General features: G+C 43.0%; 1 protein-coding gene across 1 annotated transcript in view; it reads left to right on the top strand.

The window, feature by feature from the left end:
* Positions 1–26,081, top strand: part of CACNG6 (calcium voltage-gated channel auxiliary subunit gamma 6) — a 274,765-nt gene that overhangs the window by 176,724 nt on the left and 71,960 nt on the right. The window contains exon 2 of the mRNA XM_077259478.1: positions 16,620–16,694. Within this exon, the coding sequence (XP_077115593.1) occupies positions 16,620–16,694 (75 nt within the window). The remainder of the gene's footprint in view (positions 1–16,619; positions 16,695–26,081) is intronic.

Below are 26,081 nucleotides of genomic sequence, written 5' to 3'. Positions count from 1 at the left end.
GACTCCTTGATATATGAACGCATAGCGGTATGTTCAGGTACCGACAGATTAAACAGTCTTCCCTTAGGAAATTTACTGCCTGGGATCAAATCTATAGCACAGTCACAGTCCCTATGAGGAGGCAGTGCACTGGACTCAGACTCACTGAAGACATCCTGATAATCAGACAAATACTCCGGAACTTCCGAAGGCGTAGAAGAAGCAATAGACACAGGCAGGGAATCCCCATGAATACCACGACAGCCCCAACTTGAGACTGACATAGCCTTCCAGTCCAGGACTGGATTATGGGTCTGTAACCATGGCAGCCCTAAAACAACCAAATCATGCATTTTATGTAAAACCAGGAAACGTATCACCTCGCGGTGTTCAGGAGTCATGCACATGGTAACCTGTGTCCAATACTGCGGTTTATTTGCTGCCAATGGTGTAGCATCAATACCCCTAAGAGGAATAGGATTTTCTAATGGTTCAAGAGTAAAACCACAGCGCTTAGCAAATGAGAGATCCATGAGACTCAGGGCAGCACCTGAATCTACAAACGCCATGACAGGATAAGATGACAGTGAGCAAATCAAAGTTACAGACAGAATAAATTTAGGTTGCAAATTACCAACGGTGACAGGACTAACAACCTTAGCTATACGTTTAGAGCATGCTGAGATAACATGTGTAGAATCACCACAGTAGTAGCACAAGCCATTCCGGCGTCTATGAATTTTCCGCTCATTTCTAGTCAGGATTCTATCACATTGCATTAAATCAGGAACACCATGAGGGAATTTGCGGTTTTGCGCTCCCGCAACCGCCGGTCAATTTGAATAGCCAGTGCCATATGGTATCATTGAGACCTGTGGGAATGGGAAAACCCACCATAACATTCTTAATGGCTTCAGAAAGGCCATTTCTAAAATTAGCGGCCAGTGCACACTCGTTCCAATGTGTCAGCACGGACCATTTCCGAAATTTTTGGCAATACACTTCAGCCTCGTCCTGCCCCTGAGACATAGCCAGCAAGGCCTTTTCTGCCTGAATCTCAAGATTGGGTTCCTCATAAAGTAAACCGAGCGCCAGAAAAAACGCATCAAGATCAGCCAATGCCGGATCTCCTGGCGCCAGCGAAAAAGCCCAATCCTGAGGGTCGCCCCGTAAGAACGAAATAACAATTTTTACTTGCTGAGCAGAATCTCCAGATGAACAGGGTCTCAGGGACAAAAACAATTTACAATTATTCACGAAATTCCTAAACTTAAACCTGTCTCCGGAAAACAGTTCAAGAATCGGTATTTTAGGTTCTGACCTAGGATTTCTGATAACATAATCTTGTATGCCCTGCACACGAGTAGCCAGCTGGTCCACACTTGTAATCAAGGTCTGGACATTCATGTCTGCAGCAAGCATAGCCACTCTGAGGTAAAGGGGAAGGAGAAAGAAAAAAAAAAAAACTCAGAATCTTCTTTCTTATAATCCCTCTTCTGCAATGCATTAAACATTTAATACTGGCCTGGCAAACTGTTATGACCCCAATGGCGAGGGTCTCAGAGGAACGTGGAAGTCTGCAGAATACAAAAATCCAGCTCATAGGGCAGTGGTAACTGGGTTGACCATATATCTACTCCTAACGCCAACACTAGAAGTAGCCGGGGATCATTCCTACGTTGATTCTAGATGACACGCGCCAGCCGGAGAATCTAGCTACCCCTAGTAGAGGAAAACAAAGACCTTTCTTGCCTCCAGAGAAGGGGACCCCAAAGCTGGATAGAAGCCCCCACAAATAATGACGGTGAGGTAAGAGGAAATGACAAACACAGAAATGAACCAGGTTTAGCACAGAGAGGCCCGCTTACTGATAGCAGAATAAAGAAAGGTAACTTATATGGTCAACAAAAACACTATCAAAATCCACACTGGAAATTCAAGAACCCCCGAACCGTCTAACGGTCCGGGGGGAGAACACCAGCCCCCTAGAGCTTCCAGAAAAGGTCAGGATATAGATTAGGAACAAGCTGGACAAAAATACAAAACCAAAACAAATAGCAAAAAGCAAAGGCAGACTTAGCTGATATAACTGGAACCAGGATCAGTAGACAAGAGCACAGCAGACTAGCTCTGATAACTACGTTGCCAGGCATAGAACTGAAGGTCCAGGGAGCTTATATAGCAACACCCCTAACTAACGACCCAGGTGCGGATAAAAGGAATGACAGAAAAACCAGAGTCAAAAAACTAGTAACCACTAGAGGGAGCAAAAAGCAAATTCACAACAGATGTGCCTTTTCTGGGGTGGCTGAGAGCTGATGTTTTCAGACTGAAGGTGCAGTATCTATGGCCCTATCCTAGGCTATTAATATCAGCCTGCAACTGACTGTATAGCCTTTGCTGGTTATTAATTATAGTGGGTCCCTACATCTTTTTTTTTTAGGGCCAGTAAAGGATAACTATACAGTTGTGAGCTGATATTAATAACCTGGGAAGCTGAATGGGTATTACCCCCTTCCTAGGCTACAAACATCTGCCCCCAGCCATTGGCTTTCCCTCTTCTGGTTATGAAAATTGCACGGGAGCCCATGCGATTATTTTTCAAAAATGAATCTTTTATTAATTAAATACATGTAATGTAATTTGCGCACACACTGCACTAATAGTATTTGTCACAGACATCTATATATCTACCTATTCTGTTTGCATTTACTGTATGTAATCCATCTCTTCTATCCTGTCAGCTCCTGAAGAGATTTTACAGTACACAGCCCATGAATTGCTGGCTATTCTTCTATCTATCTATGCAATATAAAACACATATATATACAGTACAGACCAATAGTTTGCACACACCTTCTCATTTAAAGATTTTTCTGTATTTTCATGACTATGAAAGTTGTAAATTCACACTGAAGGCATCAAAACTATGAATTTTTCTTGGTCAGCTAGCCCTTACACAGCCTGGAGGTGTGTTTGGGGTCATTGTCCTGTTGAAAAATAAATGATGGTCCAACTAAACGCAAACCGGATGGAATAGCATGCCGCTGCAAGATGCTGTGGTAGCCATGCTCAGTAAGCTCAGTATGCCTTCAATTTCGAATAAATCCCCAGCAGTGTCACCAGCAAAGCACCCCCACACCATCACACCTCCTCCTTCATGCTTCACGGTGGGAACCAGGCATGTAGAGTCCATCCATTCACCTTTTCTGCGTCGCACAAAGACACGGTAGTTGGAACTAAAGATCTCAAATTTGGACTCATCAGTCCAAAGCACAGATTTCCACTGGTCTAATGTCCATTCCTTCTGTTCTTTAGCCCAAGCAAGCCTCTTCTGCTTGTTGCCTGTCCTTAGCAGTGGTTTCCTAGCAGCTATTTTACCATGAAGGCCTGCTGCACAAAGTCTCCTCTTAATAGTTGTAGAGATGTGTCTGCTGCTAGAACACTGTGTGGCATTGACCTGGTCTCTAATCTGAGCTGCTGTTAACCTGCGATTTCTGAGGCTGGTGACTCTGATAAACTTATCCTCAGAAGCAGAGGTGACTCTTGGTCTTCCTTTCCTGGGGCGGTCCCCATGTGAGCCAGTTTCTTTGTAGTGCTTGATGGTTTTTGCCACTGGACTTGGGGACACTTTCAAAGTTTTCCCAATTTTTCAGACTGATTGACATTCATTTCTTAAAGTAATGATGGCCACTCGTTTTTCTCTACTTAGCTGTTTTTTTTTTGCCATAATACAAATTCTAACAGTCTATTCATTAGGACTATCAGCTGTGTATCCACCAGACTTCTGCACAACACAACTGATGATCCCAACCCCATTTATAAGGCAAGAAATCCCACTTATTAAACCTGACAGGGCACACCTGTGAAGTGAAAACCATTCCGGGTGACTACCTCTTGAAGCTCATCAAGAGAATGCCAAGATTGTGCAAAGCAATCATCAAAGCAAAAGGTGGCTACTTTGAAGAACCTAGAATATAAGACATATTTTCAGTTGTTTCACACTTTTTTGTTAAATATATAATTCCACATAGTTTTGATGCCTTCAGTGTGAATTTACAATTTTCACAGTCATGAAAATACAGAAAAATCTTTAAATGAGAAGGTGTGTCAAAACTTTTGGTCTGTACTGTATATATATATATATATATATATATATATATATATATATATATATATATACATACATATATCTATATATAATTGTCTAAGGGTTTTTCCGTCTGTCTGTCTGTCTGTCTGTCTTTCTGTCTGTCTGTCTGTCCTGGAAATCCCGCGTCTCTGATTGGTCGAGGCCGCCAGGCCTCGACCAATCAGCGACGGGCACAGCATGGCGACGATGATGTCATAATGGAAAACCCGGCCTCGACCAATCAGCGACGGGCACAGTATCGACGTAGATGTCATAATGGTTGCCATGGCGACGATGATGTCATAAAGGTTGCCTCGACCAATCAGCGACGGGCACAGTCTGCCGCGAATTCTGGAATCATCATTGTCCATATACTACGGGGACATGCATATTCTAGAATACCCGATGCGTTAGAATCGGGCCACAATCTAGTCTATATATAATTGTCTAAGGGTTTTTCCGTCTGTCTGTCTGTCTGTCTGTCTGTCTTTCTGTCTGTCTGTCCTGGAAATCCCGCGTCTCTGATTGGTCGAGGCCGCCAGGCCTCGACCAATCAGCGACGGGCACGGCATGGCGACGATGATGTCATAAAGTTTGCCTCGACCAATCAGCGACAGGCACAGTCTGCCGCGCATTCGCCTCGACCAATCAGCGACGGGCACAGTATCGACGTAGATGTCATAATGGTTGCCATGGCGACTATGATGTCATAAAGGTTGCCTCGACCAATCAGCGACGGGCACAGTCTGCCGCGAATTCTGGAATCATCATTGTCCATATACTACGGGGACATGCATATTCTAGAACACCCGATGCGTTAGAATCGGGCCACAGTCTAGTATATATATATATATATATATATATATATATATATACATATATATATATATATGTATATATATATATATTTATGTGTGTGTCACTGACATCTATAAATCTATGTATTCTATGTGTATTTATCTATTCTATCTATTCTATTCTAACCTGTCAGAGTGATTTTACTGTATGCGGCACATGAATTGCTGACTTTTCAAAGGATACTGGTGCATAAAAATCGGACAGCACTCGCATGGTCCGAGTGCTGTGCCATTTTTGTTTTCTCGCACCCATAGGTTTGCATTGGTGAGTCTTGGCTGAGTCTCAGTGACAATCGCAACATGCTGTGATTTTACACGCACGCTAAATACGCTCAAGAAAATAAATGGTGATGTAAGCTGCCCCATAGATTAACACTGGTCCGAGTGCTATGCGATGTTTTCTCGCATAGCACTCGCCCGTATTCTACGGTAGTGTGACGCCAGCCTGCCTCATGCACATTAGACTAAAAGAAACAGTCTGTGGATAGACATAATTCAAGTCAAGAGGGTAATGAGGCTCAAAGAGGATCAAGTTCCCTAAAGCACAAAGGGTAGGAACCCACATCTGTCTTTTTGGTCCCAGTGCTATCCGTTAAAAACCACCCCGCACTCGAACCAATGCTATTCATCAGGGCTGTGCAGATGAGCGATTATTTTTACTGATTGTGGAAAAACAATGGTTGATTTTACCATACAGTTTATTGAGTAACAGGAAAAAAGTGCAATTCCACAGCTGATTTTTGTTTTTTTTATTTTACCATGTTCACTAAATGCTAAAACTGATTTGCCATTATGATTCTGCAGGTCATTTCAAGTTCACAGATACCGAACATGTATAAGTTATTTTTTATTTAAGTGGTGAAAAATCCAAATTTACAAGAAAAAATAACCCTGAGACCCATAGCTTCTCTATTTTTCGTGCTCTGAGGCTGAGTAAGGGCTTATTTTTTGCGTGCCAAGCTGACGTTTTTACTGATACCATTTTAGGGTAGGTACGACGTTTTGATCGCCTGTTACAGTGTTTTGATTTTTTTCTCTTTACTTGGTTTGCCATTTGGATTAATTCTTGATATATTTTGGTAGAGCGGGTGTTTCTGAAGGCAGCGATACCAAATGTGTTAATTTTTTATTGTTTTATTTTGAATGGTGTAAAAGTGGGGCGATTTGAAATTATATATTTTTTTTTTCTATTTTGAAAAAGGATTTTTTTTCATATATTTTTAAAGACGTTTCCATAAGATGCACCAATTCTAGCACTTAGCCTCATTCTTCCCACTTGCCTTGGTGCAGTGGCAAGAGGGGTGATAATATTCGGGTTCATGTCATCTTTGTATTGTCAGGTGACATCATACTCAGGGGTTAGTAATGGAGAGGTGTCTATAACAGGCAAGGCTAAGTGTCAGAATTGGTGCATCGTAAGGATACCCCTTTTCTGGGGCAGCTGAGAGCTGATGTTTTTATCCATATCCATGGCCCCTTCCTAGTCTATTAATATCAGCCTGCAGCTATCTGTCTAGCCCTTGCTGGTTATTAAATATTATAATATATTATATTAAATACATTATTTTTTCTGGGGTCCCCCATTTTAATTACCAGGAAAGGCTGAGAGTTGATATTAATAGCCTAGGAAGATCCCCTTCCCATGCTATAAACTCTGCTGGTTAATAAAATGTCAGGGGATCCCACACAATTTTTTTCAGAATATAATTTACAGAGTAATAAAATACATATACAGCAAGCTACACAAGCACTGTACTAATTATTTATGTGCCTGACATCTTTTTATCTATCTATTCTATGTGTATATATGTATTCTATCTATTCTATTTTGTTGGTTCATCCAGCATGCTGCAATTTTTTTCCCATCCTGATCTGTGCTGAGAAAAAAATTGCAGATGAGCAGGGACTCATAGATTAACAATGGTCAGGATTTACTGCATATATTGTTTAGGTCATTTTACTCTGCTTCAATTACTAATCCTACTGGCACCACTATTACCCTGATGACAAATGGAAGCAAAGAGAAATGTCTGCTTTAATGTCAGTGATTACAAGGTCAGACAGTGTGAAATTTCATCATGACCAGTGACTGACAAGTTGTACCCAGTTTATGGCGCTCAGCCGATTTAACAATTTTTACATCATTATAAGATAAACATTATAAGATTTTATTTCTTAAAAGTGAAATTGAAACCTATATAGTCATAGACATCACTTATTATAGGGCCTTAATATCCTTTATAATTTTTGTGTTTCGAATCTTCATAATTTTTCAGTATACGTTTGCCAGCCTTAGGTAGGGGCGAAATGAAAGCTATTAAATCTGTATGAAATTGATTTTAAAAAAAGAACAACAAACATAGAAAAGGTCTCTTTTTTTCAGGAACTTTTCTATATATAATTAGGTTGCTTAATTTTTCAATTTTTCGAAATTATTGTATGATTCACAGATATCCTTGATAAAGGCCATAAGCCTAAACGTTGGATCATTTTGTCTGTATTTCCATATGGTTGGTAAATTTTTGAATAAAACTTTCAATATCCGTTTACTGTCTCATCTGCTGTACCAAAAGTTATAAATTTTCTAAGGGGTGATAAGTCTTCTTTAAGGCGCAACTGTGAAACATGATCATGCTCAAATAGACAGATATGATGCAGTTAGCTCATGTTAGGAGACCTGGCAGTAGGGTAAACTATTACAATCCTAGCATGGCTCCTATTTGATGGACATGAAGGCCCAACCTATGGGCTCATTCACACATCAGAGATTTTTTTGCGCTCGAAAATTTGTCAGAATTTCAGCACTTATATATTTCTGGCCAAGCGGAAATTATCAGGATGTGTGGGCTGAGCCCACAAAAAGGATGAGATCCAGAGAATATAAGCAAGGCTTTTTATTTTGAGTAAGGCTACTTTCACACTAGTCCGTCGGTACGGGCCGTCGCAAACCGTCGGCCTGACGTACCGACGGACAGTGTGTTAAGTAGCACAACGGGGGCAGGGAATGCGGTTTTTCAATGCATACGCTGCCTCATTGTAATGTCCGGGGAGAAGGGGGCAGAGTTCCAGGCCGCGCATGCGGAAATGGCAGACACGACGCACAAAAGAAGTTACATGTAACTTTTTTTGTGCTGACGGTCCGCCAAAACACGACGCATCCGTCACACGACGGATGCGACGTGTGGCCATACGTTGCAATGTGTTGCTAATGTAAGTCTATGGATAAAAAACTAATCCTGCAGACAACTTTGTTTTTTCTCCTAAACGACGCATTGCGACGTATTCCAAACGACGCTAGTGTGAAAGTAGCCTAAGGCACTAGTCTGGTGCCAAAATGTGTTGGTGAATATTTAAAACCATGTCTATACTCTCCATACTACATCCTTTATGTGAGTGCAGCCCTAACATTGTGATAGCCTTCACTTTACCAATCTGTTATCTGGACGATACTCTCCTCCATCCGTAGAGCCGCAGCTATGGCACATCATGCTTCTACGCGTACATGTGTTGTGTCCTTACACACCCCTTACAGGTGAGCGCTACCATCACGATCACCCCCCGTTCTGGTTACACTTGTCCAGTAAATTGTTCGTCAGAGTCTCATCTGAGTTTGGTCAGTGTGTGAGGGTTTTGCTATCTGAATTTGGTCATAGTTCTATCAGTTTTTCTTGAATGAGAAACAAAAAACTAAACAAAAAAAGGTTTATCTATCTTTTCCTATTTTGCAGTCCGAAAAAAAATGGACAGTAATCGGATGGCATAGGTAAAGCAAGGATAACACTCGCACACAAAAAATGTACCGTATTTTGTGGATTATAAGACACACTGGATTATAAGACGCACCCCAAATTTTGAGGAGAAAAATATGAAAAAACTTTTTTTTTAATAAAATGGTGGTGCTTCTTATAATCCATGCATCTTATTGCTTACCGGGGTGGTGGTTATGTTGAAGTGGGGTCCCAGGGTAGCTGTTGGAGGAGGCAAGAGTGGGGAGTTGCTGTAGGCCGCAGGCTGGGATGATTGGGTGTTTGGATGTGCGGCGCGCCACTGTGGGTTTTCGGTGCTGCGGGGGCTCTGCCGACATGGTTTACTATGCGGTTGACTCAAGGAAAATGGCTGCCAGGGGCGGCGCATGCGCAGATGGAGATCTCGGCACCAAGATCTCCGGAGATGAGATCTCAGCGCTGAGACCTGTGTACATATAACTTTCTACAAAACTTTGTAATAACTCTTTATGGAATTGAATAAAAAAAACAGCAATTCTGTTGTAGTTTTTGACGTTTTACATTTACTGTGCTACCCAAATAAATTGTTACCTTTATTCTATGGCTCTGTTTGATTATGGCGATAATACACTTATGTACATTGTGGCCTTATTTGTGTTTTATCACACTTGTTCAGTAAATACACTGTTTAAAAAAAAACTTTTATTGTGTGTTGCTATATTCTGAGAGCTGTATTTTTAACAATTTTCCATCTACGGAGCTGGGTGAGGACTTGTGTTACAAGATATGTCATTTATAGAGCTCTGTATTTATTGCAACAAGCTATAGGTTTTGTTGATGCTCTTTTTAAATCTGTATAAACTTTTTGATCACTTTTTATTTCATTTTTTTTTGTGTGTAGTGAAATAATCAAAGCAGCATTTCTTGCAATGTTTTCTGCTATTTTTTTGTGGCCTTCACTATGCAGGATAATGATATAGTGTTATAATATGCATTGCTAGAGATGCAGCAATATGAAATATATGTTGTTTATTATTTTTTTTATTCTGAGAATTGGAAGTTTGCTTTTTTTATTTATTTGTTATGCTTTGCTTATATTGTGCTATCATATTCCACAACACTTTACAGACATCATCATCGCTGTCCCCATTGGGATTCACAATCTAAATTCCCTATCAGTATGTCTTTAGAGTGTGGTAGGAAACCGGAGTACCCGGAGGAAACCCACACAAACAAGGGGAGAATATGTTATGCTTAAAGGGAACCTATCACCAGGCTTGGCCGATAAGAGATACGCCCATCACCTTTCGGGGCTGATATACAGCATTCTATAATGCTGTATATCTGCCCCACATCTGACCTGGAAGAGAAGAAAAACAACTTTTATTATACTCACCTGCGGAGCGGTACGGTCTGATGGGTGTCGCTCTTCTTGGTCTGGCGCCTCGCTTCTTCTTACGATGCCCCCTTCTCCTTGACACCGCACTCCGTCGCAGGCATTCTTCTCTGCCCAGTTGAGGGCAGAGCAAAGTACTACAGTGCGCAGGTGCCGGGAAAGGTCAAATAGCCCCAGCGCATGTGCACTGCAGTACTTTGCTCTGCCCGAGAAGTACGCCTGTGCAGGAGTGCTGTGCCGAGGAGACTGTGTGTGGATGACGAAGGGACACGTCATCCATACGAAGGAAGCAGGAGAACGGGGATCGTAAGAAGTATGAGCACCACATGCAGAAGTTCCAGCGGCCTTGGCTGCTTTCAGAAAGGTTATTAGTGGTTGTCTGAATGTTCTACAATGTTAAATGAAGGTTGGCATACAATTCAACAATATCAGTTTGCAATTGCCGACCAATATTGTCCCAGATGTGCTCAATCGGAGACAAATAAAGGAGACTCTGCAGGTCGTCTCAGCACATTTACACAATGCAGGATGCTCATAGTAGCATGATAAACATGCAGCATGGTGTTGTCATGCTGAAAACCGGCTCCTGGGATAATTTGATGAAACGTACATAATCTACTGGCTCCATGACCAAATAAATGTAACGCCGTGCTTTTAATGTACTTGAACTGAAGACTGGAGGTGTTTGTCTATCATACATAATGTCAACACACACCATTATCCCGAGAGTAAGTTCCCTCTTGAAGACCTCTTATTGGCATTGCCAACATAGTCTCCAAGTCAATCTGCAGTTATCATTGCATCCAAGACAAAAATTATGACTCATCACTTAAGAGTATAGATCTCCATTTCCTAGCTGCCATTGTGGCAATCCAGCTTCTGGTCTCTTTGGAAAGCATGTTGGCAACACCATGGAAAGGTTTTCACTAGGGAACATCACACCAGTCACCGGTCCTGCTTTAGCATAATGTATGGACCCCTCTAGTCTTCATTTCACATACACTTACAGCTTGGCATTACATTTATTTGGTGGTGGAACAATCATTTCTACAAAGTGTCCCAGGAGCTGTTTTTCAACACAACACCAGGACACATGTTGCTCGTGCTACTGTGAGCAGCCTGCATGGCCCAAACGCACTACCATGACCTGCAGCATCTCCAGACTTGTCTTCAATTGAGCACATCTGGGACATAATTGGTTAGCAGTTGCAAAAGGTGCTGCCAGCTGTGGATCCTGATGATTTGCCAGTGTCTGAGAAATGCCGCCCTGAATGCAATCATTAATAACCTCATTGAAAGCAGCCATGGAGGTAGGTACAGGGATATCTGTTTATTATGCTAACACTCAATACTGAATAAATCAAGATGATTTAACACTAGAACTACTGAACTCGTGACCCCCACTAGAACTACTGAATGTAGTCATTTTGACTACTAACTTGTTTTCGTTTATTTTTTGAGTTTTATTTGTGCTTATTTATTAATATTTTTAATGTATTATTATTGTGAGATCCAACAGTAATGCTTTGGAATGTTTTTTTTTCAGATTTTTCAGATTTTTCTACAGGAAATAAAAGTAAACTAAGTAAAACAATAATAATAGATGTATAATGTTCGTTCATTTTTGACTGGACCTATAAAAGTCTTGATGTTTTAGCTAATTTATACATTTTTTCGCAGAATTATACTGTATGTGAACATGGTTGATCATAAGCAAAAGAAAAATGAAAGAAAAACACGTATTTTTTATTGTTTTCGCGTCATAAACCATTACATTGCATTATCGCTGTATTCATGCATATTGCCCATTTGCAGGTAAAAAAATATTCTTTCTAGCTGTAAACTATAACTAATAACATCAAGCTGTATGCAAATATAGTTTTTCCCCAAAAAAATTGCTGCTTCACACTATACAGTACAAAATAATTGAATAATATGACAATAAAATGTTGTATCTGCTATATACTTGTATGAGTTTTTTGAGCTCTTATGTCTGCATGTGTTCGCTTTGTCTCTTCAGCTGAACTGAAAGTAAACTTACTATCCAGACTACTGTCTACTGCTAGGACCAGAGAAAAACAACACCCTTCTGTAGCATAAGAGCCTACAGTATTTCAAACAAACTCTTTTCAGTTCAGCATTACACAGTATGCATGAGACAGGGATTGGATTATGTAACCCATGCTTTACACTACACCTCTTCTCTGTGAGGTCAGTGCTATGGTAGGTGACGTTGGATAAGGCTACTTTCACACTTAAGGTCGTTCGACGCACATCGCAATGCGTCGTTTTGGAGAAAAAAACGCATCCTGCAAAGTTGCCCGCAGGATGCGGTTTTTCTCCATAGACTTTCATTAGCGGCGCATTGCGACGGATTGCCACACGTCGCATCCGTCGTGCGACGGAAGCGTCGTGTTTTGGCGGACCGTCGGCACCAAAAAACGTTCCATGTAACTTTTTTTGTGCGTCGTGTCCGCCATTTTCGACCATGCATGCATGCATTGCATGCAATGCAATGCATGCATTTTCGCATGCGCGGCCGAAACTCCACCCCCTCCTCCCCACAACTCACAATGGGGCAGCGGATGCATTGAAAAACTGCATCCGCTGCCCCGTTGTGATTTTATTTCACAGGATGCGTCGGTACGTCGGCCCCACGCACTGCGACGGGTCCGTACCGACACTAGTGTGAAAGCACCCTAACACAAGGAAAATGTGAAAAATTGCCATCTGAATTGAACTACATCTATATGAACATCAGGGTAAATAAGAGACAGTTAAAAAATTATGCACAAAACTTTACAGCAACATTTACTGATAAAAAGACAGCAAAATATAGTAGGTAGTCAAAATGACTACCTTTAGTAGTTAAGGTAAATTTTGAAAAAAACGCACAATTTTATTCACTAAAATTATTTATTGTCACAAAATCTTTTTTTAACATCCTATTTTAGGAAAAGTCACCGAGTCTCAAGCCGGAATTCCAAAAAATGTAGTCACAGAAGAGAAATAAAAAATGAAAGTAGTCAAAATGACTATACCAGTAGTTCTCGTGTTAAAACTCTATTCATCCACTGATTTCCATAGTTATGCAACTTGTCCTTCTAAATGTAAGGGTATGGCTCCACGGTACGGAGGGGCGGCAGTATCGCCGCAGCGGCGAAGCCGCTCGGTGCTAAGCCCCGCCCCCTTCCTGGGACGTGATCATGCCGGATGTGTTAACTCTTCACATCCGGGATGATCGCTCGCTCCCATAGGGCCCTGTGATATGCCTTGCGGGGACGCTGCATCCCCGCAAGGTGTACGGACATGCTGCGATCTGAAAAGACGCGCAGCATGTCCGGAGTCGCAGGGCCGCCGCGTTTCCACGCAGAGTGGAGACGGGATTTCATACAATCCCCTCCACTATGCTGGAACATCTGGACGCTGCTTTTTTGACGCTGCAGCTCTGCGCAGCGTCAAAAAAGCAGCGTTTCCTGACCGTGGAAACATACCCTTAGGGCTCATTTACAATTCACTTTTTTACATATGAGTGCTATCTATTTTTTTAACTGATAGCTGTGGTAGTTCGGCTCACTTGGGTGAACACGGAGATAGACACAGGTACAGTGTCTTTTAAAATCTTCCTCTGGCTTATCTATATATATAAGAGGCATCGTGATTACTCGCTAATCCCGCCCCCTGCACAGTAGCTCCGCCCCCACATATCACCACACATAATCCCGCCCCCCACTCCATTATTACACACAATCCTGACCCCCACCACATTACCACACACAATCCCGCCCCCCACCACATTACCACACATAATCCCGCCCCCCACCACATTACCACAGATAACCCTACCCCCTGCACAGTAGCTCTGCCCCCACCCCATCATCACACATAATCCCACCCCCCACCACATTGCCACACATAATCCCGCCCCCACAACATTACCACACATAATCCCGCCCCCCCACCACATTACCACACATAATCCCGCCCCCACCACATTGTCACACATAATCCTGCCCCCCACCACATTACCACACATAATCCCACCCCCATCACATTACCACACTTAATTCTGCCCCCTACCACATTACCACACATAATCCCGCCCCCCACCACATTGCCACACATAATCCTGCCCCCAGCACAATACCACACATAATCCTGCCCCATCACATTACCACACATAATCCCACCCCCCACCACATTACCACATAATCCCGCCCCCACCACATTACCACACATAATCCTGCCCCCCCACCACATTACCACACATAATCCTGCCCCCCACCACATTACCAGAGATAATCCCGCCCCCTGCACAGTAGCTCTGCCTTCAACCCATCATCACACATAATCCCACCCCCCCACCACATTGCCACACATAATCCCGCCCCCCACCACATTACCACACATAATCCCGCCCCCCACCACATTGCCACACATAATCCTGCCCCCCACCACATTACCACACATAATCCCACCCCCCATCACATTACCACACTTAATTCCGCCCCCCACCACATTACCACACATAATCCTGCCCCCCACCACATTGCCACACATAATCCTGCCCTCATCACATTACCACAGATAATCCCACCCCCCATCACATTATCACACATAATCCCGCCCCCCACCACATTACTACACATAATCCTGCCCCCCGACCACATTACCACACATAATCCTGCCCCCCCACCAGATTACCACACACAACCCCGCCCACCACCACATTACCACACACAATCCCGCCCCCCCACTACATTCCCACACATAATCCCCCCACTACATTACCACATATAATCCCGCCCTCCATCACATTACCACGCATAATCCTGCCCTTCAACCACATTACTACACATAATCCTGCCCCCCACCACATTACCACACATAATCCCACACCCCCACCACATTACCACAGATAATCCCACCCCCTGCACAGTAGCTCCCCCCCACCCCATCCCCACACATAATCCTGCCCCCACATTACCACACATAATCTCGCCCCCCACCACACTACCACATATAATCCTGCCTCCCACCACATTACCACACATAATCCTGCCCCCCCACCACATTACCACACATAATCCTCCCCCCACCACATTACCACACATAATCCCGCCCCCCACCACATTACCACACATAATCCCGCCCCCCACCACATTACCACACACAATCCCACCCCTAACCACATTACCACACATAATCCCGCCCCCCCACCATATTACCACACATAATCCCACCCCACACATTACCACACAAGGCTCCGTCCCCAAACATTACCACACTAGGCTCCATCCCCCACATTACCACACGAGGCTCCGTCCTCACACATTACCACACGAGGCTCCGTCCTCACACATTACCACACGAGGCTCTGTCCCCACACAGTACCACACGAGGCTCTGTCCCCACACATTACCATACAAGGCTCCATCCTCACACATTACCACATGAGGCTGCATCCCCACACATTACCACATGAGGCTCTGTCCCCACACATTACCACACGAATCCAGTTTGCTTTTGATTTTACACTGTGAATAAAATGTATTAGTATTATTCTGATTTTTAATTATTATTATTGTTATTAACTTCATTTTAAGTTAATTTACCACCTGTGTAAGCGCTATTGAATGTTGTCATTATTTACTTTAGTTTAATCACTAGCAGTGTTAATTAGATAGCAATGAGCATGCCGAGCATTAGCTGGCTGGAAACAGGTAGTTATACATATGGCATAAAACAATGCAAAGTGAAAAATAAATACGGACCTTCTGGCAAAACAGGAAAACAAAGCAAAATGGTATACAGTTCTCTGCAGCTGTAGGGATCTGCCTGCTCAGCATATAACAACCATGTTCAGTACGGTTTAACACAAAAAACACTTATTTGGAGCTACCTGCTCCACACCCACTGAACACTGAATGCCTCTGGAGGCAGACTATTTACTCCCAGACCACACCCTGGGGTAGATATAAGGTGGAAAACCTCCAACCCACTTTATGGTTGTTCCCAAAAAACCAGGCCTTAAAATGGCTGACTAACCCCTCTCAGCACATAGTGTGCTGGAGGAAACTTCTGGGTTTCAAATCACCGATGCTAATAGCCTCAGTGAAACGTATCTCCCCTCCAGCAATTTTCCTGTGACTTTGTCACAGTAAATATGGCAGTCTAAGGAGCTGTTCACATGTCAGACTTTTTCCAAAGACCGAGTGGTGAGTGCAAAATCACAGAGACATGTCCAATATTGTTCCAAGTAGTGGATTAAAATTAACTTGCAAGTCTATGGGTTAGTGAAAAAGTCAGAAAGCATTTGAGCATTTGGATGCCAAGTTAAATTGATGATTTTTTAACCACCAAGTCACCTCTCAAACTCATGCGCATTTATTTAAGAACTAGTTACAGCTATAATTTTTAAGACATTGATATAAAGACTCTCAATTTCTTTAATATATGTACATTTTTTTTTACTAGTTTTATGTGTTTGTACATTATATTTACTTCAGTATTTTTCCTTTTTTTTCTAGATTCCAACTGTTCGTATTTCAAGTTCTTTACTACTGGGGAAAATGCTTACATATTTCAGCGTGTTACACACAAAGGTAAGCTCTAAGTTGGTCTATTATGCATTGTATGAATGGGTGGTATTAAAATGTATATAAAAGCAGTATCAAACAATTTAATATTTTTTCTCCACAAATGTAAACAATTCTACATTTTCAGTCCTATATACAGTATAGACATAATGGAGCCTTGTTCTAGGAACGACATTGTGTTTCGGGAACGGATAATAAATTCAGGCTTTTTTAACACTAAGGGTCCCTATCAACTTGCGAGATAAAAAACGGTCCGTAATCTGGACCGAAAAAACGGATGGAACGTATGCGATTTTCATGCGAGTGTCATGCGAGTACAATGCGATTTTTAATCGCATCATCCGTTTTTTATACTCGCATCATCCGTATGACATCCGTATTACTGTCCGATTTGTACGCACCGGTGTCCTTTGAAAAGCCGGCAATTCAGCGCAGTGTACAGTAAAATCACACTGACAGGTTAGAATAGACTAGATATATACACATAGAATAGGTATATATACATATATATATGTCAGTGAGACACCTATATATGTATATTTATATTTAATGCAGCGCAAGATAGCATAAAAGCCACTAATTCAATTGCCGGCTTTTAATTTCTCCTTCCCAAACCCGACAGGATATGAGACATGGTTTACATACAGTAAACCATCTCATATCCCCCTTTTTTTTGCATATTCCACACTACTAATGTTAGTAGTGTGTATGTGCAAAATTTCAGCGCTGTAGCTATTAAATTTAAGGGTTAACTCGCGGAAAAAATTGGCGTGGGCTCCCGCGCAATTTTCTCCGCCAGAGCGGTAAAGCCAGTGACTGAGGGCAGATATTAATAGCCAGGAGAGGGTCCATGGTTATTGGCCCCCCCGTGGCTAAAAACATCTGCCCCCAGCCACCCCAGAAAAGGCACATCTGGAAGATGCGCCTATTCTGGCACTTGGCCACTCTCTTCCCACTCCCTGTAGCGGTGGGATATGGGGTAATGAAGGGTTAATGCCACCTTGCTATTGGAAGGTGACATTAAGCCAGATTAATAATGGAGAGGCGTTAATTATGACACCTATCCATTATTAATCCAATTGTAGGAAAGGGTTAAAAAACACACACACACATGATTACAAAGTAGTTTAATGAAATAAACACAGCGGTTGTTGTAATAATTTATTGTTCTCCCATTCCATTTCCAGGACCTCGCTTGGCAACATAATAAACGCACAAGATACATACCTTCTGCTGTCAGATCTCGTCCCACGAAGTAATCCATCTGAAGGGGTTAACTAATATTACAGGCAGGAGCCCTGCAAATGCAGCTGTGCTCCGTGCTTGTAATCCCCGGGGAATGAATGAAATGTAGGTCATTGACCTACATTTCCTTCAGTCGCGGTGATGCGCCCCCTGGTGGATGTCCTCATATGACCTGGAGCGTGGGAAAAAGTTCCCAGGCTGCAGTTCATGAGAACATCCAGCAGGGGCGCATCACCGCGACTGAAGGAAATGTAGGTCAATGACCTACATTTCATTCATTCGCTGGGGATTACAGGCAGGGAGCACAGCTGCATTTGCAGGGCTCCTGCCTGTAATATTAGTTAACCCCTTCAGATGGATTACTTCGTGGGACGAGATCTGACAGCAGAAGGTATCTATCTTGTGCGTTTATTATGTTGCCAAGCGAGGTCCTGGAAATGGAATGGGAGAACAATAAATTATTACAACAACCGCTGTGTTTATTTCATTAAACTACTTTTAAATCATGTGTGTGTGTGTTTTTTAACCCTTTCCTACAATTGGATTAATAATGGATAGGTGTCATAATTGACGCCTCTCCATTATTAATCTGGCTTAATGTCACCTTACAATAGCAAGGTGGCATTAACCCTTCATTACCCCATATCCCACCGCTACAGGGAGTGGGAAGAGAGTGGCCAAGTGCCAGAATAGGCGCATCTTCCAGATGTGCCTTTTCTGGGGTGGCTGGGGGCAGATGTTTTTAGCCACGGGGGGGCCAATAACCATGGACCCTCTCCTGGCTATTAATATCTGCCCTCAGTCACTGGCTTTACCGCTCTGGCGGAGAAAATTGCGCGGGAGCCCACGCCAATTTTTTCCGCCATTTAACCCTTTATTTCAGCAGCTACAGCGCTGAAATTTTGCACATACACACTACTAACATTAGTAGTGTGGAATATGCAAAAAAAAAGGGGATATGAGATGGTTTACTGTATGTAAACCATGTCTCATATCCTGTCGGGTTTGTGCAGGAGAAATGAGAAGCCGGCAATTGAATTAGCGGCTTTAATGCTATCTAGTGCTGCATTAAATATAAATATACATATATAGGTGTCTCACTGACATATATATATGTATATATACACATTCTATGTGTATATATCTACTCTATTCTAACCTGTCAGTGTGATTTTACTGTACACCGCGCTGAATTACCGGCTTTTCAAAGGACACCGGTGCGTAAAAATCGGACAGAACTCGCATGGTGCGAGTGCTGTGCGATTTTTTTCTCGCACCCATTGACTTGCATTGGCGAGTCTCGTCCGAGAATCGCAGCAATACGCAGCATGCTGCGATTTTTTTCTCAGCCGATCCAGATTTTTCTCAGTCCGATTTCGGCTGAGAAAAAAATCGCAAATCAAAAGACACCTATTAACTAACATTGGTCCGAGTGCAATCCGATTTTTTATCGGATTGCACGCGTCCGTTTTCCTCGCAAGTGGAAAGGGACCCTAAGTCCCATGCTTAATAAGCATCACCATTAGGCTATATTCACATACTTGTGTCCATTTTTACATCAGTAAAAACTGTTTATTTCTCATGTGTCATCCATATTTTCTGTGTTTTGCATCAGTGTTCCTATTTTTCTCATCCATTTTCAAAAAACTCATGGAGATAGACTGTCTGAGCTTTGATTTATCCATTTACTCTTAATGGATCAGCGGAAAATGCATGAATCATGGATAGAACAATGAAGTCAATGCCTGCCTTCCACTATGCATCCATTGTATACAGATCCTCACAGACTTTAATGGATGAGTCTGGTCCTGAAAATGAATGAGAATAAAATGTTGTGAATCTCTCTGACCCAGAAACATGGATTTATTTTTAAAATACATGTCAATAGATCAATGAAACGTTGTAGGTCTGTGTGCTGTCCAAGGAAAATACTGACAGCACTTGCACGTTTCAGATGGATGCTTGACTATAGCCCAAATTGAATGCTAAATTAATCTGTCAGTTGTTTTTTGTCACCTAAAATTCCACCACGACCATGAAGTGCTGTTCTAATACTCTACATCTCAGATTTTCTTTCCTGTATCAGTAGCCTTATTAGATAAAGCAAAAGTTTAAACATAGCTTGGGTTGTATACAAATTATGAAGTCAAGGAGGTAGACATTCTTGTGTCTCATCTGGTGAGATGGATCTTCTGGTTCTTTGGTCTCGATGAGCAGTTGCTGTGCAGCATTGACATATGATGTTATTGTAGCAGGGTGGACTGGTTGGAACAATGAAAGTGGATGACACTGGACACCAACTGGAGGAGATAATAATAATAATAATTTTTATTTATATAGCGCCAACATATTCCGCAGCACCTTACAATTAAGCGGGGACATGTACAAACAATAAATTCGGTACGAGTTAAGACAATTTAAACAGTGACATTAGGAGTGAAGTCTGTTGTGAATTCCGTCTGGGCTCCCTCTGGTGGCCTTTAGCGATACTGCGGGTCTGGAGATGGGCTCAGCTGCCTCATTTCCTGCTATGCTGGTTCCTATTTAACTCCACCTGCACCTTTGTTTGTTGCCTGCTGTCGTTGTATTCAGTACTGGTTCTGATCTCTCTGGACTTCCTTGTGACCTGTCTCCATCCGGAGAAGCTAAGTCTTGCTAGTTCATGTTTGCTCATTTTTCTCTTTAAAATATGTTTCATTATATGATGAGTTCAGTCCAGCTTGCTTATATGTGATTTTTTGCTTGCTGGAAGTTCTGGGGTGCAGAGTGCGCCCCTCACATCGTGAGTCGGTGTGGGGGGTTCTTGTATTTTCTGCATGGATAGTTTTTGATAGTTTTTGTACTGACCACACAGATCCCTTGCTATCTTCTGTCTATTTAGCATTAGCGGGCCTCATTTGCTTAAACCTGTTTTTCATTACTACGTTTGTATTTTCCCCTTAACTCACCGTTATTATTTGTGGGGGCTGTCTAAACTTTGGGGTCATTTCTCTGAGGCAAGTGAGGCTTGGCTTTCTCTCTAGGGGTAGTTAGTTCCTCAGGCTGTGACGAGGCGTCTAGGTTTTTAGGTTACGCTCCACGGCTGCCTTTAGTGTGTATTGAATAGGTTCAGTGTTGCGGTCAGTATAGTTTCCACATCCCCAGAGCTCGTCCTAATATTCTGGTTTACCTATCAGGTCAGTTTGGTGATCCTACCACCGGATCATAACAGAAGTCCCTGCTCGCAAGCTTACAATCTACAAGGAAATGGGGGGACACAATAGGTGAAAAGTGCTTGTTATTTCAGGTCTGGCAATTATAATACATAGGGATTTTCATACAAAGCTGCATGATCCGGTCATCAGCCCGTGTGTTTAACCCCTTCATGCCGCGGCCCTTTTTCGTTTTTGTGTTTTCGTTTTTCGCTCCCCTCCTTCCCAGAGCCATAACTTTTTTATTTTTCTGTCAATATGGCCATGTGAGGGCTTATTTTTTGCGGGACGAGTTGTACTTTTGAACAACATCATTGGTTTTACCATGTCGTGTACTAGAAAACGGGAAAAAAATTCCAAGTGCGGTGAAATTGCAAAAAAAGTGCAATCCCACACTTGTTTTTTGTTTGGCTTTTTTGCTAGGTTCACTAAATGCTAAAACTAACCTGCCATTATGATTCTCTAGGTCATTACGAGTTCATAGACACCTAACATGACTAGGTTATTTTTTATCCAAGTGGTGAAAAAAAATTCCAAACTTTGCTTAAAAAAAAAAAAAAAAAAAAAAAAAAAAAGGTGCCATTTTCCGATACTCGTAGCGTCTCCAATTTTCGTGATCTGGGGTCGGGTGAGGGCTTATTTTTTGCGAGCCGAGCTGATGTTTTTAATTATACTATTTTGGCGCAGATGCGTTCTTTTGATCGCCCGTTATTGCATTTTAACGCAATGTCGCGGCGACAAAAAAAACGTAATTCTGGCGCTTTGGATTTTTTTCTCGCTACGCTGTTTAGCGATCAGGTTAATGCTTTTTTTTAATTGATAGATCGGGCGATTCTGAACTCGGCGATACCAAATATGTGTAGGTTTTTTTTTTATTATTGTTTTATTTAGGATGGGGCGAAAGGGGGGTGATTTAAACTTTTATATTTTTAATATTTTTTTCACATTTTTAAAAACTTTTTTTTTTCACTTTTGCCATGCTTCAATAGCCTCCATGGGAGGCTAGAAGCAGGCACAGCCCGATCGGCTCTGCTACATAACAACGATCATCAGATCGCTGCTATGCAGCAGAAATGCAGGTGTGCTGTGAGCGCCGACCACAGGGGGGCGCTCACAGCAGGCCGGCATCAGTAACCATAGAGGTCTCAAGGACCTCTATGGTTACCATTCTGATGCATCGCCGACCCCCGATCATGTGACGGGGGTCGGCGATGACGTCATTTCCGGCCGCCCGGCCGGATGCGGTAGTTAAATGCCGCTGTCTGCATTTGACAGCGGCATTTAACAGGTTAATAGCGGCAGGTGAATAGCGATTTCACCCGCCGCTATTTCGCGCACATGTCAGCTGTACAAAACAGCTGACATGTCGCGACTTTGATGTGCGCTCACCGCCGGAGCGCACATCAAAGCAGGGGACCCGACATGCGCCGTACATGTACGGCGCATGTCGCGAAAGGGTTAAGTGCAATAGTCAAGTATCAAGTGCAGGTATCATGTGCATGGAGGGTGTGGAGACAGATAAATAGTAGGGTGCAGATTCAGAGTAATATTTGGAAGGAGGGAACAGGGCAAAGTTAGTTTACTCAGTAGTTGATGTGGTAGGCTTATTTGAAGAGATGGGTTTTCAAAGCGCGCTTGAATAGGTCGGGGCTAGGTATTAGTCTGATTGTCTGGGGAAGTGCATTCCAGAGAGCTGGCGCAGCATGAGAGAAGTCTTGGAGATGGAGGTGTGAGGTTCGGATTAAAGGGGATGTTAGTCTTAGGTCGTTTGTAGAATGGAGGGCACGTGTAGGTGCGATAGACAGAGATGAGAGAGGAGATATAAGGCGGTGCTGGACCCTGTAGCGAATGGGTAGCCAGTGGAATGACTGGCACAAGATGGAGGCATCGGTGAAGCGGCTGGACAGAAATATGACTCTGGCTGCAGCATTCAAGATGGATTGGAGAGGAGAAAGTTTGGTAAGAGGGAGACCGATTAGAAGAGAGTTGCAGTAGTCCAGACGAGAATGAATAAGAGCGACAGTAAGAGTCTTAGCAGTTTCAACGGTGAGAAAAGGTCGGATTCTGGAGATGTTTTTAAGATGCAAGTGACAAGAGCGAGTGAGTGATCGGATATAGGGAGTAAAGGAAAGTTCGGTGTCGAATATGACCCCAAGACAGTGGGCATGCTGCTTGGGAGTTATGGTTGAACCCTCCAGGGTAATTTCGATGTTGGGTAGAGTGAGGTTAGTAGAAGGAGTTCCGTTTTGGAGAGATTTAGTTTCAGGTAGAGGGAGGACATGATGTTAGAGACAGCAGACATACAATCCTTGGTATTTTGAATTAGGGTAGGGGTGATGTCGGGGGAAGAAGTGTATAATTGGGTGTCATCAGCATAGACATGATAATGGAACCCAAATCTGCTGATTGTTTGTCCAATAGGGGCCGTGTAAAGAGAGAAGAGGAGGGGGCTTAGGACAGAGCCTTGCGGAACCCCGATAGTAAGGGGACGAGGAGAGGAAGAGGAGCTTGCAAAGATACAGTGAAGGAGCGGTCAGAGAGGTAGGAGGAGAACAAGGAGCGGGCTGTGTCCCTGAGGCCTATAGAGCGGAGCATAGTGAGGAGGAGCTGGTGATCCACAGTGTCAAATGCAGCAGAAAGATCCAGGAGAATCAGCAGAGAGCAATGACCTTTGGATTTAGCTGTTATTAGATCGTTAGAGACTTTAGTGAGGGCAGTTTCAGTGGAGTGTAAAGAGCGGAAACCAGATTGTAAGGGGTCAAGAAGAGAGTTATCCGAGAGATAGTGGATTAGACGGGAGTGGACCAAGCGTTCCAGGAGTTTAGAAATGAAGGAAAGGTTAGAGACAGGTCTGTAGTTAGAAGTACAGTTCTGGTCCAGGGATGGCTTTTTAAGTAAAGGGGTTATGATGGCATGTTTAAATAAGGAGGGAAAGATACCTGAAGAAAGAGAGAGGTTAAATATTTTAGTCAGGTGAGTGGTGACCACTGGTGAGAGAGACTGCAGGATATGTGAAGGAATGGGGTCACTGTTGCAGGTTGTAGGCCGAGCAGAAGCGAGGAGCTTGGAAACTTCTTCCTCTGAAACAGGCTTAAAGATGTCTAGTGAGCTTGAGGTGCGGCAGGGAAGGGGATCCAGGCACTGAGGAGATTGCGCTGAGATATCCTGATGGATGTGGTTGATTTTTTCTAAGAAATAAGTGGCCAGATCCTCACTGCTGAGGTTGGTGATAGGGGCCTGTACTTTAGGTTTCAGGAGGGAGTTTAAGGTTTCAAAAAGTCGTTTTGGGTTGTTGGATAGTGAGGTGATGAGGGTGGTGAAGTAGGATTGTTTGGCCAGATAAAGGGCAGAGTTATAGGTTTGGAGCATGAACTTATAGTGGATGAAGTCTTCTGCTAAGAGAGATTTTCTCCACTGCCGCTCTGCACACCTTGAGCAACGCTGAAGAAAGCATGTTTGCATAGTGTGCCAGGGCTGCCGTTTTCTGTGTCTGGTCTTTCTGCGTGCAGAAGGTGCTGCTTCATCTAGGGCATTCTTCAGTGTATTATTGAAGTGTGACAATGCTAAGTCTGGACAGGAGAGGGATGAGATGGGGGCTAAAGATGTGTGGAGATTGTCCACAAGCAGCTGGATATTAATGGTACGTGTATTCCGATAACTGTGGTAAGTGGGGGTGTACCGGGTGAGGAGACAATTCTTGACAGAGAAGGAAAGAAGGCTGTGGTCCGAGAGCGGGAGAGGGGAGTTAGTAAAGTCGTGCAGCGATCTGGGATGGGAGAAAACCAGGTCCAGAGTATTCCCGTCCGCGTGCATAGGAGAATTAGTAAACTGTGAGAGGCCGAATGAAGAAGTTAGAAAAAGAAGATGAGAGGCAGATTGGGAGAGGGGATCATTGATGGGGATGTTAAAGTCACCCATGATGAGGGCGGGGATGTCACAGGATAGGAAGTGGGTAAGCCAGGTGGCAAATTGTTCTAGAAACTTTGCGTGAGGAGCCTGGAGGACGATAAACAACTGCCACTAGCACGGAGAAGGGCTTAAAGAGTCTGACAGAGTGGACATCAAAGGAAGGAAAGGTGAGTGAGGGAACCGGGGGGATGACCTGGAAAGCATATTGTGATAAAAGGAGCAAACCAACACCTCCACCCTGTCTGTTTTCAGGTCTAGTGGTATGTGAAAATTTCAGCCCACCAAACGAGAGCAGCCAATCAACAAGCTTTGTTGGTGTGGGCACTAACAGCTAAATAACAGCCATGACAATTATTGGCATGGCTATGATTGCCCGATGCACACTGTGTAAAAAAAATGACATGCAGTCCCCTCCATTTTTGCTTACCAGCGCAAGTAAAGCTACAGCTCTCAGCTGTCAGCTTTATTTTGGCTGGTTATCAAAAATATACATGTCCCATATAATATTTTTTAATTTTTTATATAAATAATTTAAAAACAACATTTTTGACAACCGGCCAAGCTAAAGCAAGTAGGTGGGGGCTGGTATTCCCAGGCTAGGAAGGGGTAATACATTTTTTCCCTCCACAGCCTAAAAAATAGCAGGTCACAATCTCCCAAGAAAATACACATGTATTAAATGCGCTCATTCTGGCACTCTGCCCAGCTCTTCCCAATTGCCTTGGTGTGGTGGCAAGTGGTATAATATTTCTGGGTTTTATGGTAGCTTTGTAATGTCAGCTGACATCAAGCCCACAGGTTAGTAACAGAAAGGCGTTTATAAGACGCCTCCATTGCTAACCTCATAGTGAAAATTAAATAAAGAAACACACAGAAAAAAGTCCTTTAAATTGAAATAAACACACAGAAAAACTCCTTTATTGGAAATAATCACTCCCCACCCTCTTTTACCTATTTATTAATGTACAATTACTTCACTTGCCATCGCACCAGGGTAGGTGGGAAGGGCAAAATGTTAGAATTTGCACATCTAATAGAGGAGCCTCTT

Source organism: Ranitomeya variabilis, chromosome 4, assembly GCF_051348905.1.
Source record: "Ranitomeya variabilis isolate aRanVar5 chromosome 4, aRanVar5.hap1, whole genome shotgun sequence".
In the NCBI taxonomy this organism is placed as follows: domain Eukaryota; kingdom Metazoa; phylum Chordata; class Amphibia; order Anura; family Dendrobatidae; genus Ranitomeya; species Ranitomeya variabilis.
The sequence above is the reverse complement of the archived record's forward strand: the minus strand, read 5'-3'. Positions and strand labels throughout refer to the sequence as shown.